Below are 14418 nucleotides of genomic sequence, written 5' to 3' on the forward strand. Positions count from 1 at the left end.
AACAAGGGAACATTACTTTAGAAAACCTCAGCCATCCAAGGCCTCCAGTAACCCTTCGTCTGCGTTACCTGATTCTCTGTTACCTTACAGTCTCGATTTACCAAGGATGGTTGACCCAATGTGTCATAACTCAGTACAACCGGCTGACGTCTCAGTCTCTGGGGTCGAGGTCCTACCGCATGTCGCTCTCCTAGCGTCCGAACCAGCGGATCGGCCTCTGACTCAACATTCTCAGACCTGTCAGAACTCAAATCAGGTCTCTGAGATTGTAGTGGCACATCCTCTTCGCTTTGTAGTGGCACATCCTCTTCGCTTTGTAGTGGCACATCCTCTTCGCTTTGTAGTGGCACATCCTCTTCGCTTTGTAGTGGGTGAAAGGGTTCTGCCAGAGGATTCAGTGGAGTGGGTCTCTGCTGTCTCCCGCTGCCAGATCTCAGATTCCATTGGTAGGGACCACTGCCTTCATCGTCAGAGGTGTCACTTGGCTCTGGTTGCTGCTGTTGTTGTGGTTTGGTTCTTTTCTTTGAGGAGCTCCGGGAGTCTTTCCATGGCTGACGAAGCCCTGCTGGTGGCTGATCAAGAGGTAGGAAATCACAGGGCAACAGAAGATTTCTGTGAACCACTCTGTCCCTTCCTTTGCCATTTTCTGGACTGATCTCATAAACGGGACTCCCATCAGCTTTCCTCTCCTTCACTCTGTACACCTGATCTTCCCAGTAAGATTGAATTTTTCCAGGCCCGCCTCTGGGAGTGAGATTTCTGAGAAGGACTCTATCACCTGGCTGGAGGTCTCTTCCCTGCACTTTCCGGTCATAGAGGACTTTTCCACGAACTGCTCCTTTGACCACTGTTTTAGCCGCAATCTCGTATGCCTCTTGCATTCTTGTCTTCCATTTACTCACGTAGTCATCATAGGTGTCGTGGGCCTCATCTTTTTCAAGACTAAAGAACAGATCAATGGGCAGGCGAGGAGAACGTCCAAAGATAAGGAAATAAGGCGCGTAACCCGTTGCCTCGTTCTTGGTGCAGTTGTACGCGTGGACAACTTTCGCGAGGGACTCCTTCCAATCCTCCTTCTCCTCGTCCTCCAAGGTGCGCAGCATGGACAACAGGGTACGGTTAAACCTTTCCACCTGCCCGTTACCCTGGGGGTGGTATGGCGTTGTGTGTGAGCCCTGGATGCCAGAGAGTTTCTTTAAGCTCGCCATCAGTCTGTTCTCAAACTCTTTGCCCATGTCGTGATGTAGTCTGCTTGGGAACCCGAACTTGAGTGCAAAATCGTTGAAAATCTTGTCAGCTACTGTTTTGGACGATTTATTCCTTGTTGCGTAGGCCTGCGCAAACCTAGTAAAATGGTCCATGACCACCAGTATATACTCATAGCCATGCTTGCATTTTTCCAAATGCAAGAAGTCTATCGAGACGAGCTGAAATGGATAAGTGGTCTGAATGGGCACCAGAGGTGCACGGCTCTGCTTACTCGGCTTCTTCTTCTTGAGGCATTCACACACCTTACTGACAAAATGTTCAACATCCCTGCTCATCTGTGGCCAGTAAAATCGTTCTCGTACCAGGTCGAGTGTCCTTTCGACCCCCAAGTGACCCATGTCCTGGTGCAGTTCTTTGAAGACCAGAGGATGATAAGCTTTGGGGAGCAGCAGTTGTTCTCGACGGGAAGTTCTGCGGCGCAAGACGCCATCTGGACCAACTTTAACCTTGAGCCATTGTTTCAGCAATATGGCCACTGCGGGGCTCTCTGCTTTCACTTCAGATCTACTTGGCCTCTTGTTCTGTGACTTGTACCAGAGGACTCTGGACAGGATTTCATCCTCTTCCTGCGCTTTGCGGATTTGATCTGTGGTAAGAGGTTTGCTGGTCTCCCGGTCCTTCACTAAGCTCAAAGCACTGACCTGGATCCACCCAACACCCCGGCAAGGGCTTGTCTTTTCCGCTGTAACTCTCTCCATAGATGCACTGATGACATCTTGACTGGCCTCAGCCGTACAGCTACACATGTAGTCCTCAAAGTCCAACGGCATCCTTGATAAGCCATCTGCATCGGAGTTGTTTTTGCCTGGGCGGTACCTGATTGTGAAGTTATAATCGGCCAGCTCCGCCACCCATCTGTGTCCTGTTGCGTTGAGTTTTGCGGTTGTGAGCACATACGTTAACGGGTTATTATCTGTATATACCACAAATGATGGGGAGTGATAAAGATAATCCCGAAACCGTTCGCAGATGGCCCACTTCAACGCTAAAAACTCCAGTTTTCCAGAGTGCAGATGGTACCTCTTCTCTGCTGTACTCAAGGTGCGGGAGCCATAGGCAATCACTCTCATCCTCCCCTGCTGTCTCTGGTATAACACCGCACCCAGGCCAACTTGGGATGCGTCACAATGCAATACAAATTGTTGGGTGAAATCTGGATATCCGAGGACAGGCGGCTTCGTGAGTGCATCTACCAGCTGATTCAATACTTCCTGATGGGAGCTGTTCCACTCTATAGGTGTCTGCGATGGTAAGTGACCCTTGTTTTTCTTTCCTGTCTTACATGGCTTCTTCATGGTCTGGTCTAGAGTGCCTTTCTCAGGGTTAGGGACTGTGAGTAAGTCATAGAGTGGGTGAGCCACGCGGGAGAAATTGGGAATAAAGGGTCTGTAGTAAGAGAGAAACCCAAGGATCTGGCGCACATCACCCACTGTGGCAGGGGTCTTCTCTTTTAACGCCTGCACCGGAGCCACCTCTGCAGGGTCCATTGTGTACCCCTCTCCAGTCACCAACTTGCCAAGAAACCTCACACTCGATTTAAACAGCTCACACTTCTTTGGGGTCAGCTTCACACCGTGTTCCTTATAGCGCTGGAGAACAAGACGGATGTGCTCCACGTGTTCCTCAAAGCTACAACTGTGTACCAGGTTGTCATCCAGGTACGGGAGGCAACTTGTGTCCCTCAGCCCAGTCAGACAATGCTCCATGCTCCTCTGAAACTCTGCGGGTGCCGAGCTCAGGCCAAAGGGTATGCGCACCCATTCATAGAGCCCCCAGGGTGTGATGAAAGCTGTGAGCGGGCGGCTCTCCTCATCCAGATAACCCTGGTGGTACGCTTTACCCTGGTCTAAGACCGAGAACCACGAGCTCCCACCTAGAGCATCCAACATGTCTTGAATCCTCGGTATCGGATGGCGGTCGGGGACTGACTTACGGTTAAGTTCTCTGAAGTCAACACAAAGACGAAGACTTCCGTCCTTCTTACGGACACACACCACTGGGGATGAATAAGGGGATCGAGAAGGTGTGATCCACCCTCTTCTCAACAGATCCTGTAGGTACTCCTTAACTTCATTGTGCAGAGGCTTGGGTACAGACATGTAGGTCTTTTGTACAGGGCTCGAATCGTGGAGGGTGATATGCATCTTGAGTGATGGTATACAACCCACATCGTCACTGTCAAAGGAAAACGCTTCACATTCCTCCCGCAACATCCTCCTTACCACCTCCTGCTGTCCTTCCGAGAGATGGGAGAGATCCACAGGAGGGTCCCATGAAGTTGGCCTACTCGCCTGAGTGTTATCTGGTTGTGGTGTGCTACTTGCTTCACTGGTCTTTGTCACTGTGCTGTCCTTCATTTCAGCCCTTGTCTCATTCTCATTAATCTTTATAGGCGCTGTGTATACGGTCTTGACCGGTTCCAGATATCCAATCACCCTGTGACGGTCCAGACAGATGGTGTGATCAGTCGTGTTGGTCATGGAGATGGGTATGTATGGAACTCTCCTTTCTGGGATCTGGACCAGTACATCATTGTAAATAACACCTTCTGGAGGAGGATTGAGTAAGTCAGGTGAAAAGAACATATGTTGACCTTGGGTTCGTGAACTCACATGTGCTCTTATGTAGACAGTGGTGACTTGGTTAGCTGGTAAGGGCACTTTTTTTCCACAGGTACGAACTACACCAATCTCCGAATCTGAATCACCGTTCTGCATCAACTTGACTACCTGATGAGCAGTTTTCACTGTTATTGCAAGGGCTCTACTCACTTCCTGTGCCAACTGCTTTCTTTCACTTTTCGTCTTTTCCTCGTTGCGGTTAATGATCGCCTCAATGACGTTGTAGCCAATGATGGGGTCGCTGGCAACTGCTGGGTCGCTTGACACAAGCATTGGTACTTGAAGTTCATTCATCTTGGTGGGGTCACTGCCTAATCTGAAACTGACTTCAATCCAGCCAATATATGGAATGGGCGTGTCATTGGCAGCAAAGACTGTCAGGGTCTCATCTCCCAACAACTCTGAGATGGGTTTGACAATAGTGTGAGGAAGGCAGCTCAGTCGCCAGGGCTCATTCACTATACTGGACTGTGCTCCCGTGTCCCACAGGGCTCTGACTGGTCGATTGTCCATGAAACAGTCCACCATACATCGGCTTCCTACAAGGCTTACTAACTGTGGCTGGTGTCGAGGTGGTATATAGTGAACTACACTTACAGCAGGTGAGGCGCCCGATGCTCTCTTTCCCAGGGCTGTTGTCGGTTGAATGACTGAGCTGGGTGGTGGCTGCTCATTTTGGGGCGCTGTTACTTGGACTACTGCTGGCCCCATCTCAGTAGCCCCTGCCCGTTTCCCGACAACGCTCTGCATCCGCGAGAGAAGTGGCCTTCCTTCCCACATTTGAAACAGTGTGAACAGCTCTCACCTGTTCTCTCATCCCTACATTTCTTGCAACCTTTTTCTCTCGGCCTTTGTTCAGGAGAACGGGGGTTCGCTTCCATTACAGCCAGAAACATTTGCTTTATCTCTTTACGAAGTTCTTCCATCATCTGCTGTACATTCATGCTGTCAGGTTTAGTCTCGTTCCCTTTTACTGTTGTGATTTCTGCTGCTGGGTTGGACTCCTTAAGTTTAGAGGGGCTCTGGGCAGGTTTGGATTTTACCTGAGTATCTGCTTGAAGCTCCTGCACTTTGGGCGTCTTACCAGCGGTGGATCTCTTGCGCTTTTCTTGTCTCTCACTTTCGACTTTGGCCGCCTCATCCACTTTCTGTATAAGCTCTTCATCTGAAATACTCAAATCACTGAGGTAGGGCAGAATTTGGAATTTCACAGAGTCACTTAACAGTCCAGTTTCAATTGAGCGGAGGAACTTGCGTTGAATGACGGCTCGGCTGTACTGTTCATCTGTGTCCTCATTTGCTGCTTTCCATAACAGCTTCTCTTTCAGCTCGATTGCACGGAATACAAAGTTCAGGACAGTTTCTTTGGGCTCTTGAGAGATGTTTAGTAGCTGATGGTAAAGTTCAGTGGAGCTATCTACACGATAGTGGCCTTTCAGGATGGTGAGAAGTGAACTGAGGGTCAGACCACGTTTAATCTCTAGCATGTCTCTCAAAGGCAGCCCTGGACTGACAGCCCTGATCACAGCTTCGACTACTTCAGTCTGCGTGTGCCCTTTTTCTATTCCCATCTCAATCTGTCGAACTAAACTGGGGTACGACAATTTATCCCTCTGACCACCCTCTCCAATTTGACCACAGATCTTAAACTCTCTTCGCATGGTTACCTCAGGCAATGGGTGAGTTGGCTCTAGTCGGCTCCTGAGCGAGGACTCTGCCTTCTTTACAGGGGGACTGGGTGGTGCAAAACGCTTTTTTTCTTCTTCCTTTGGAGCTGGCTTCTCTGATGGCTTCACTGCATCTGGTTGACGACCTTCTTTACTTTGTCTTTCAATGTATGTCAATAAATCAACACAGTACTGTTTAACTTGATCACCTTCTTCGCTCTCCTCTAGATCATCCAATACGCACTCCGCCATCTTGATGAGCGCCCTCCGTGTCTTGCTGCGGGACTCTTCACTGTCCAGGCCATCACATTTCATGTACCTGCAGACCTCCCAGAGAGACTCTTCCCTTAGCTGCCACAGAGCTGCACTCACTTGATCACGCAGGATCTGACTGGCGTCCATCTTGTTTCCGGATCGACTCGTTGGGAAGGAGGGGGTTAATGGTGTTGGTCACTCTATCGCCTCCTCCTGGCTGGCTCGCCAAAATATGTTACACTTTTTGGAAAGAGGCAATGTCACTTCCGGGTGCAACACATTTATTTTTCTGTATGAAACACAAGAAATTGCAATGTTCAAACAAGGAGCACATTTCTCTGCACATTCGCGCTTCATCTCGTGCTGGACTACTTCTATACTCTTATCCTGTGATATATTCACAAATTATCTTGACTCGCATGACTGATGTCTAGGCTGATACGTCACACTAGACTAGACTCCTTACAATACTCCATTTTCAGAAAATACATGTTCTTTACACAAACACATTAACATGGATCTAAACATGTGCTATGCCCGTTATTAAACTGATATAAAAGGAAAAGGTCTGAAAAATAACATCTTTAAAGTACAATAAACTCTATGAGTCATACATTTAAACTCAAACAAGCATGTGAATAGTATTTGGAATTAAAATAGATTTTCAGGCATCAGCAATAGTTCAGTCTATACCCACATTACTCTAACATTGATAACTGCACGTGTATTCCTAATACTCTTTCATATCACTGTTTAACTTGTCTTTAATCTTTTTACTCTTCCATGAAATATGCTAATGACCTGACTACATTATGAACTAAATTTTAACCATTTAACAGTTACTGTGTTATCACTATGAACTCACAAAATTATTAATAAACTGTTTTACCTCTCAATCTGACTATGGTTCTTAATTTAACAGTATGAACGTCCTTTATTTTTACATGTAATGGCTGACAAAGCAATGCTAAATGAGGGTCACGTGTATATACGAGGGCTAAGAACAGTCACGTGTGCCTCATTAACTCCAATTGCCCAGACTTGTCTCTACACGCATTTCAATCAATGTTCATACACATATATTCGGTTAATTATGCCTCATCCCACACTCACGTCGAGTATATATGCTTTTAAACCTTTATTACTCCGTTTTGCTCACGTTAAGAGTTACTAGTTTTCTACTAATTAAATAGTTAACACTCCCGTCCGCCATTTCACGACATAACTCTTAATCACCGTTAAAACTTCACTTTTGTTAACGTTTCAGGCACAAACTATGGCTCTATAAGAATATAATACTGTTATACATATACCAGTGTAAGGTTATTGTCAGCTTACCTGTATGAAACACAAGAAATTGCAATGTTCAAACAAGGAGCACATTTCTCTGCACATTCGCGCTTCATCTCGTGCTGGACTACTTCTATGCTGCTAACTCGTCAGCCACTCATGCGCCGCGCAACTCCCGGGTGCCCCCTGCTGGCGACTCCGAGTCTCACCAAATTGAACACAATGAAAGTCATACAAGTAACTAACGATAATATGAACAGTTTGAAATTTAAAGGGGGGTGCTTTGATATCTGTCCCATTTTACATTCTTAGTGCTACATCAACCTCAGTGATGTCATGAGCTCCAGCCAATCAGAGCAAGGCATGGGTTGAGGTCACCGGGTAAATCTTATTTTTTCTTTTTTTTTGGCATTTTTTTCTCAGAGCAAATCATCTCGCAAACAGTTTGAAGCACTAGTTTCTGTCTGACGTCCGTATTCACATGTCGTGTTCTTCTCTTCTTCGCGCACGTGCTGTTTTGCGTCATTTCCGGTTCGTCTTGTCGCGTGATTTTTCGTGAGAAAACGTGGTTTGTAGACAAGATAAAATCGTTGGGTGACAGAGTTGTTGTCAGCTCGTGTAGTGAGTTACCTCCTGTTGCGGATCAATTACGTTGTGTCGTGTAGTGTGAACAGCTCAACAACTTGAACACTCCTGATTTCACTGAGAGCAAGTCATGTAGTGTGAACCGCACAGTTCAGCCCGACGTTTTAAAATCATGTAGTGTGAACAAGGCATTAGACTAAGACTAATGCTTATTTGAGATAAAAATACAAACTCTGTACCTTTAATTTTTTATTGGTGAAAATGCTCAATTATGCTATATTTCATATATAATATTAGGCTAATATGATTCTATTATAATGTATACAACAATTATATGCCGATTGTACATGTAGATTATTATGTTCTGTTGTATATTATATGAATTCCTTCTAATAGTTTTGATCCAGATGAGAAGATCCGCCTGTTGCTGGAGGACTCTATAAACAGAAAAATAAAGAGGAGATCATGTATTTAGCATCAAACACTAATTTGCATAAAAGCAGCAGTGTTGAAAGTTTCAAACACCAAAATAAATGTTACGGCAAAAAAGGTTGTCACGTGTTGTGTTATTTTACACGATTCATTAATGATACTTTCTTAGCCAAAACAATTCGGTAACAGTTTATAATAACTACACGCTAATAATCATTAGTTAAGTATGAGTAAACAGCTAATTCATCATTCATAAAGCATTAATAGACATTAATAAGCAGTTCATAAATACAGCTATAAATGCTTTCTTCTTGATTTAAAAGCATATCTATAATTTGTTTAATAATTGTATTTTCATCCTTTAATAATGATCAATTTATCATTTCTAAATGAAGAATTGCATTTTTTATGAACCAGTTATTTAAGAGTTTTCAGTGGTTCATAAGATTACTTAGAGTGTATAAGTAAATGATTAATAAACTATTTAAATGTACTTTCATACATCTTATCATTCAGACATATAGTGATGGTTACTTAGTGTGTTAATAAATGCTTTATTACCATGCATTTATGCTGTATTTCAGGGTTTATTATCGGGTAGTTATAAAGCATTTAGCAGTGGTCAGTTAACTATGTTTGTGAGCTCATCTAAAGTGAGGACTATTCATGCCTTGTAAAGGCATAAAGGCGGTTAAATATTTCTGTATCACTGTGTTGTGTTTATTACATTTTACTGTTTAGAAGATTGATGTGCCTTTAAATCTCCTTTATAAATCCTTTACAAGGCATGAATAGTCCTCACTTTAGATGAGCTCTCACAAATAGTCAACTGACCACTTCTAAATGCTTTATAACTACCTGTATTTACAACATTTACTTACACTTTCTAAGTGCTCTTTATGAAGGACTGACAACTCTTAAATAACTGGTTTGTAAATAATGTTATACTTCATTTAGAAATGATTAATTGATCATTAACAAAGTATGAAAATACAATTATTAAACGCATTATAGATATGCTTATAAATCAAGAAGAAAGCTTTTGTATCTGTATTTATAAACTGCTTATTAATGTCTATTAATGTTTTATAAATGATGAATTAACTGTAAGTGTTACCAACAATTCTATTATTTTATTTTTTCATAAATTGGTTTGTTTCACAAACCACATTTTTACAGATTCAATAAACAGCAATATATTGTTTCACAATACTTCACAATACAAAATTGCTACAATATGTATCGTGGATTGTGTTTTGTATTTTGCATAGTTCGCCCAGAATGTGTTAGAAAAAAGTTTACAGTTTTAGTGACAGTACTACATTAAATCACATTATTATATATCATATTCAATATCATGTATAATAATACAATAAGGGAATGTGTGTGTGTCCGGAAAATGCCGAATATCATGCCATGATATTACTAAAAAGTTGCCAACATATGTTTTAAATATATCTAGTCAGTTACAGAGTCCAAGCATATTCATCTAAAATAATTAGTATTTTCAGCTTCAGAATCATTAATGTCATTCTGGTGTCTCTATTGTCCTGTGCTTTGGGTCCAAGCACTATTCATTTCTACCCCAAATAGAATTTTAATCAACAGCACATTTTTTGACAATCTTTTATCATATGTCTTGGGAGTATCGCAATGAAATTGTATCATTCAGTTCAGTATCGTGATATGTATCGAATCGTGACATGAAGGATTCATTACAACCCTAATCACAACATTTTGAAATGTCTTGTTAACAATGGAAACGTTGAAATACATTTCAAATACATAGTCTCCCTTTAGTGATGCTGTGTAAGTGACGTACCATCTACTGACATAAGAAGTAGAGCTTCTCCTCACAGTCTCTGTGTGTCCAGACCCTTGTTATCTTGTTCAGGGCTCCACAACGAAGGTTTCTTGCTGGACACTGGGGCAGTCCCGTCTGAGGCCAGGCCGTAAAGTCAAGATCATCTCCATCGACCCATCTCCACTCTCCTGCTAGAAAGCGCAGACCAGTCCACACATATCCAGTTTCAGCAAGTGGGATTTCTTCTGAAACAGAATTCATCCTGTTCATTGAGTTCAGACTCGCCAGATCATTATGATGTTTTCTGCAGTATTCCAGAGCGCCTTCCCAGCTCTCATTCTTCAACACCAGAACAAACGTTTTCATGCAGAAGAAGGCCTTTTTTTGCATGCAGTTATAGTCATGCAGTTTCTGATTACCGCTTTGTAGAAAAGCACATACAGAATTGTCTGGTTGATTTTTATCCCAGCTAATTCGTGTTGCAACTTCTCCTCCGGCCCACTTCCACCCTCCTGAGTGTTTGCGGAGACCAACCCAGGCATCAGAAGTTTGACCAACTGCATCTTCCAAAAACTGCTGCTCCTCGCTCTGAGTGGTGAAGGTGGACAGGTCATGAAATAAATTTCTGCAGTGCTGTCGCGCAGAATCCCAGGTCTTACTTTCATTGACAAAGTAATGTTGTTTAATGAGACCGGAGGAGAGTCCGTAGAGCTCCAGGATTAGGAGCACAGCGAGTGTCGTCTTCATCTTCATCCAGTGACGAGGTTTGGTGATTTTTCAATGATTAGTTGAGGTAGAGGCCAGAATTGTGCATGATGACACTGACTCTCTTTTACTTAAACTGACATACAGCCAATGACAAAAGAGTGTGAGGGTGTGACCAATCACAGCACACCTTTACAGTCAGAACAAACAAATCAGCTGCATTTAACCAACCAAATAACCCTCATAAAATTTTTAAGAAAGAAACTGTGGGCAGGTAAATCTGGCATGCAACAAATAGATGTGGTGAAATTAAACACGGAAAAAAAGATTTTTGCTTCAGTTTACATTTGCCAATGTATTTTTTTTTTGTGCATTTACACTTTACAACAATTATTTCATGGTGTAAAATATATATAAGTGATTTTTGTCATTTTAAAGTATAAAACTATTAGATGTTGGTAACACTTTACAATAAGGTTCATTTATTAAACATTAATTCATGCATTAACTAACATGAACTAACCATTTGTTACTTTGTTTGTTATTCTTTGTTAACATTAGTTAACACAAATCTATCTGTTCATTGTTTGTTCATGTTAGTTCACAGTGCATTAACTAATGTTAACAAGATTTTAATAAAGTATTAGTAAATGTTGAAATTAACGTTACCAAAGATTAACAAATGCTGAAGATGTATTGTTCATTCTTTGTTAATGTTAACTAATGTAGTAACTCATGAACCTTATTGTACACTCTAAAAAATGCTGGGTTGTTTTAACCCAATTTTAGGTCAAATATGGACAAACCCGAAATATTGGGTTAAAAATGTAATGTAAAAATTTAACCCAACGGCTGGGTTAGTCCATATTTGACCCAAAGTTGGGTTAAAACAACCCAGCATTTTTTAGAGTGTAAAGTGTTACCTAGATGTCTAAATGTGAAACTTGCTGTTGGCCTATATCATTTGAAACTAAACTTTTACACACAACTACAAACAAAAAATATCACAGAAATATGTATTCATTACTTAATTAGACCAAATAAACTGCAAACTCAAGTGAACTAACAAAAAATTAACACATAACAAAAAAAATCACATAGTATTTTGCAAAGCATCTTGATATAACTCATGTCATAATCTGTCATAATGTGACTTTCTCTCATTCTCAGAATTATAGACCTAATGCAAATTAAAACTAAGAAAACAAATCATGAAACCCATCTAAACAAGCAGATCAGCATTTGCCTGTGAAAAAAGTGGAGCACAATGCAAACATTTAATGCAAACATTCACAGACGGCGACTTCTCAACCAAGGGCTCAATTACCTGCCTAATTATTTGAAGAGAACTACAACATTTATATGTACTTTTACATTTATTCCTTTGGCAAAATATTTAGCAAAAGCAACTGAGAGAGAGAGAGAGAGAGAGAGAGAGAGAGAGAGAGAGTGCAAGTGTGTGTGTGTGTGTGTGTGTGTATGTGTGGACAATCATTGATTCATTGATCAAGTTTAGTTGACTTAACCAACACTATCTCACGACCAATTCGTACGAATTCGACGCATGATTAAAAAGTGGCTAATTCGTACTAATTCGTACGACCTCACTCTTACTAATTCGTACGATTTGTCTAAACCCACGTGATGGTTATGTTTAGGGGCGGGGTAAGGGGTAGGTCATTCGTACGAATTCATACGAATTGGCCACTTTTTTACAAATTTAAAAATATGTACGATTTAGCAAAATCGTATTAATTCGTACGAGTGAGGTCGTATGAATTGTTACGAATTAGCCACTTTTTAATCATTCGTCGAATTCGTACGACTTGGTCGTGAGATCGGGTTGACTTAACTGTGAAGCTATGTAAGAAGGGGCATCAACTTTGTTCTTAAGGAAACTGTGCAAATTTCGCATGGACAAATCACTGTTGATTCTGTTTTATCGTGCTTTTATCGAATCAACTTTGTCCTTTTGTTCGGTGTCCTGGAATGGGAATGTATTTCTAAAGAGCCAGAACTCTATTAACCAAATTGTGAAATGGTCCAGTTCAGTCCCGCAGAATACAACAAAATGGTTTAAGAACAGCTTTATTCCTGTAGTGATTCATTGTATGAGTAGTAATAAGATGAAGTAATGGGTTTGTTATAATGTTTTAGTGGTTAGTGTTGCTTGTATAGTGTTATCAATTTTATTGTCTATGTCGAGATGCTTGAGAAACAGCCAGAAATTGTTCACAGAAGCCTAATTCATATGGGTATAAAATAAAGGAACCTGTACTTGATTAATGACTTGTAGATGTAAATCTCAAATTATACAAATTTTACAGGCAAAAGTGAAATGAAGCAGCATGCATATTTGCATTGCATTTGCATTTGGACTCATTTTCTCAGAAAGTAACATCATGTGTGTCCCAGTGAGTGACTAATGATATAATGACAGAAAAATTGGCATACATTATTTTAATAGTAATTACCATGTATAATAATTGAAGAGTTCAGATGCAAAAGCCTCTAAGTGCCATTTGAAATTTTCTTCTAAAATGATCATTTTTTTCAAGCTTGTGTATTTTAGTTCAGTAATTTCACTTAAATGGCAATGAAGATTACCTATTAATTGTCATTTAAGTGAAATTACTGAACTTAAATATACAAGCTTGAAAAAATTTCAAATGGCATTTAGAGGCTTTTGCATCTGAACTCTTCAATTAGTATAAAACAGAAATGTTTCAACTACTCCATAAAAAGCATGACTATTGGTATTCAAGTTGTGTAAGCAAATGTACATAAAATGATTTGTTAGACATTTTTGGAAATGTTTCCAAAAAATTAGCAGTGAAATGTAATTGATGTAAAAGCCTCTAAACCATATTTCAGCAAAGACAGAATGTAAGAAATAAAATATAACTGACTTGTGGATAAATTAATGATGTATTGGTTGATCTCTGTCCTGATTTATTTGATGCCTGAGAAATATCCCTCATTTAAAGTTGGATGGTGATTAATGAGAGTTGTGGTTTAAGATACAATAGATGCGTTTTAGAAATAGGCATGGGAAAGTAAAACTAGCTGATTATGTAGCTGTGTAGTGGTAGTGACATACACAGTTAAAGGATTAGTTCACTTTTGAAAAAACTTTTGCTGATAATTTACTCACCCCCATGTCATCCAAGATGTCCATGTCTTTCTTTCTTCAGTCGAAGGTTTTTAATGAAAACATTCCAGGATTTTCTCCATATAATGGACTTCAGTGGGAACCAAACGGTTCAAGGTCCAAAAGAAACTTTAAGTACAAACTGCAAACTTGTTCAAAGGGCTTTAAACGATTCCAGACGATGAATACGGGTCTTATCAAGCGAAACGATCGCTCGGTTTATAAATAAATAACAAAGTTTAAGTTTTATAAGCTCAAACGCTCGCCTTGCTCTGTTCTGTCACGCACTCCTGTTCGAATTCGTTCAGCAAAATGAACAAATCTTTTTCCGAGTCATTTGGTTCATTCGGCGAAAGAAACGAACGAATTGATTCGGAAAAAGATTTGTTCATTTTGTTGAACGAGTTCGAACAGGAGAGTCACGAACGCGCATCACAGAACAGAGCAAGGCGAGCGTTTGATCTTGTTATTTAAAAAAAAAAACGAGCGATCATTTCGCTTGATAAGACCCTTATTTATCGTCTGGTGTCGTTTAAAGCCCTTTGAACAACTCTGCAGTTTGTACTGAAAGTTTCTTTTGGACCTTGAACCGTCTGGTTCCCACTGAAGTCCATTATATGGAGAAAAATCCTGGAATGT

At 41.0% G+C, this 14418-nt stretch overlaps 1 protein-coding gene across 1 annotated transcript; it reads right to left on the bottom strand.

The window, feature by feature from the left end:
• Nucleotides 1–7969: 7969 nt before the first annotated feature.
• LOC148978239 (macrophage mannose receptor 1-like) lies at nucleotides 7970–12209 on the bottom strand. The gene is made up of 2 exons (XM_089132944.1): nucleotides 9942–12209; nucleotides 7970–8124 (listed from the first exon to the last, which is right to left on the bottom strand). Exon 1 carries the CDS (start codon nucleotides 10674–10676, stop codon nucleotides 9945–9947), a length of 732 nt encoding a protein of 243 aa, XP_088989070.1. The 5' UTR covers nucleotides 10677–12209; the 3' UTR covers nucleotides 7970–8124; nucleotides 9942–9944.
• Nucleotides 12210–14418: the final 2209 nt, after the last annotated feature.

The sequence above is a fragment of the Pimephales promelas genome, chromosome 7, assembly GCF_988280905.1.
Source record: "Pimephales promelas chromosome 7, fPimPro1.hap1.1, whole genome shotgun sequence".
In the NCBI taxonomy this organism is placed as follows: Eukaryota; Metazoa; Chordata; class Actinopteri; order Cypriniformes; family Leuciscidae; genus Pimephales; species Pimephales promelas.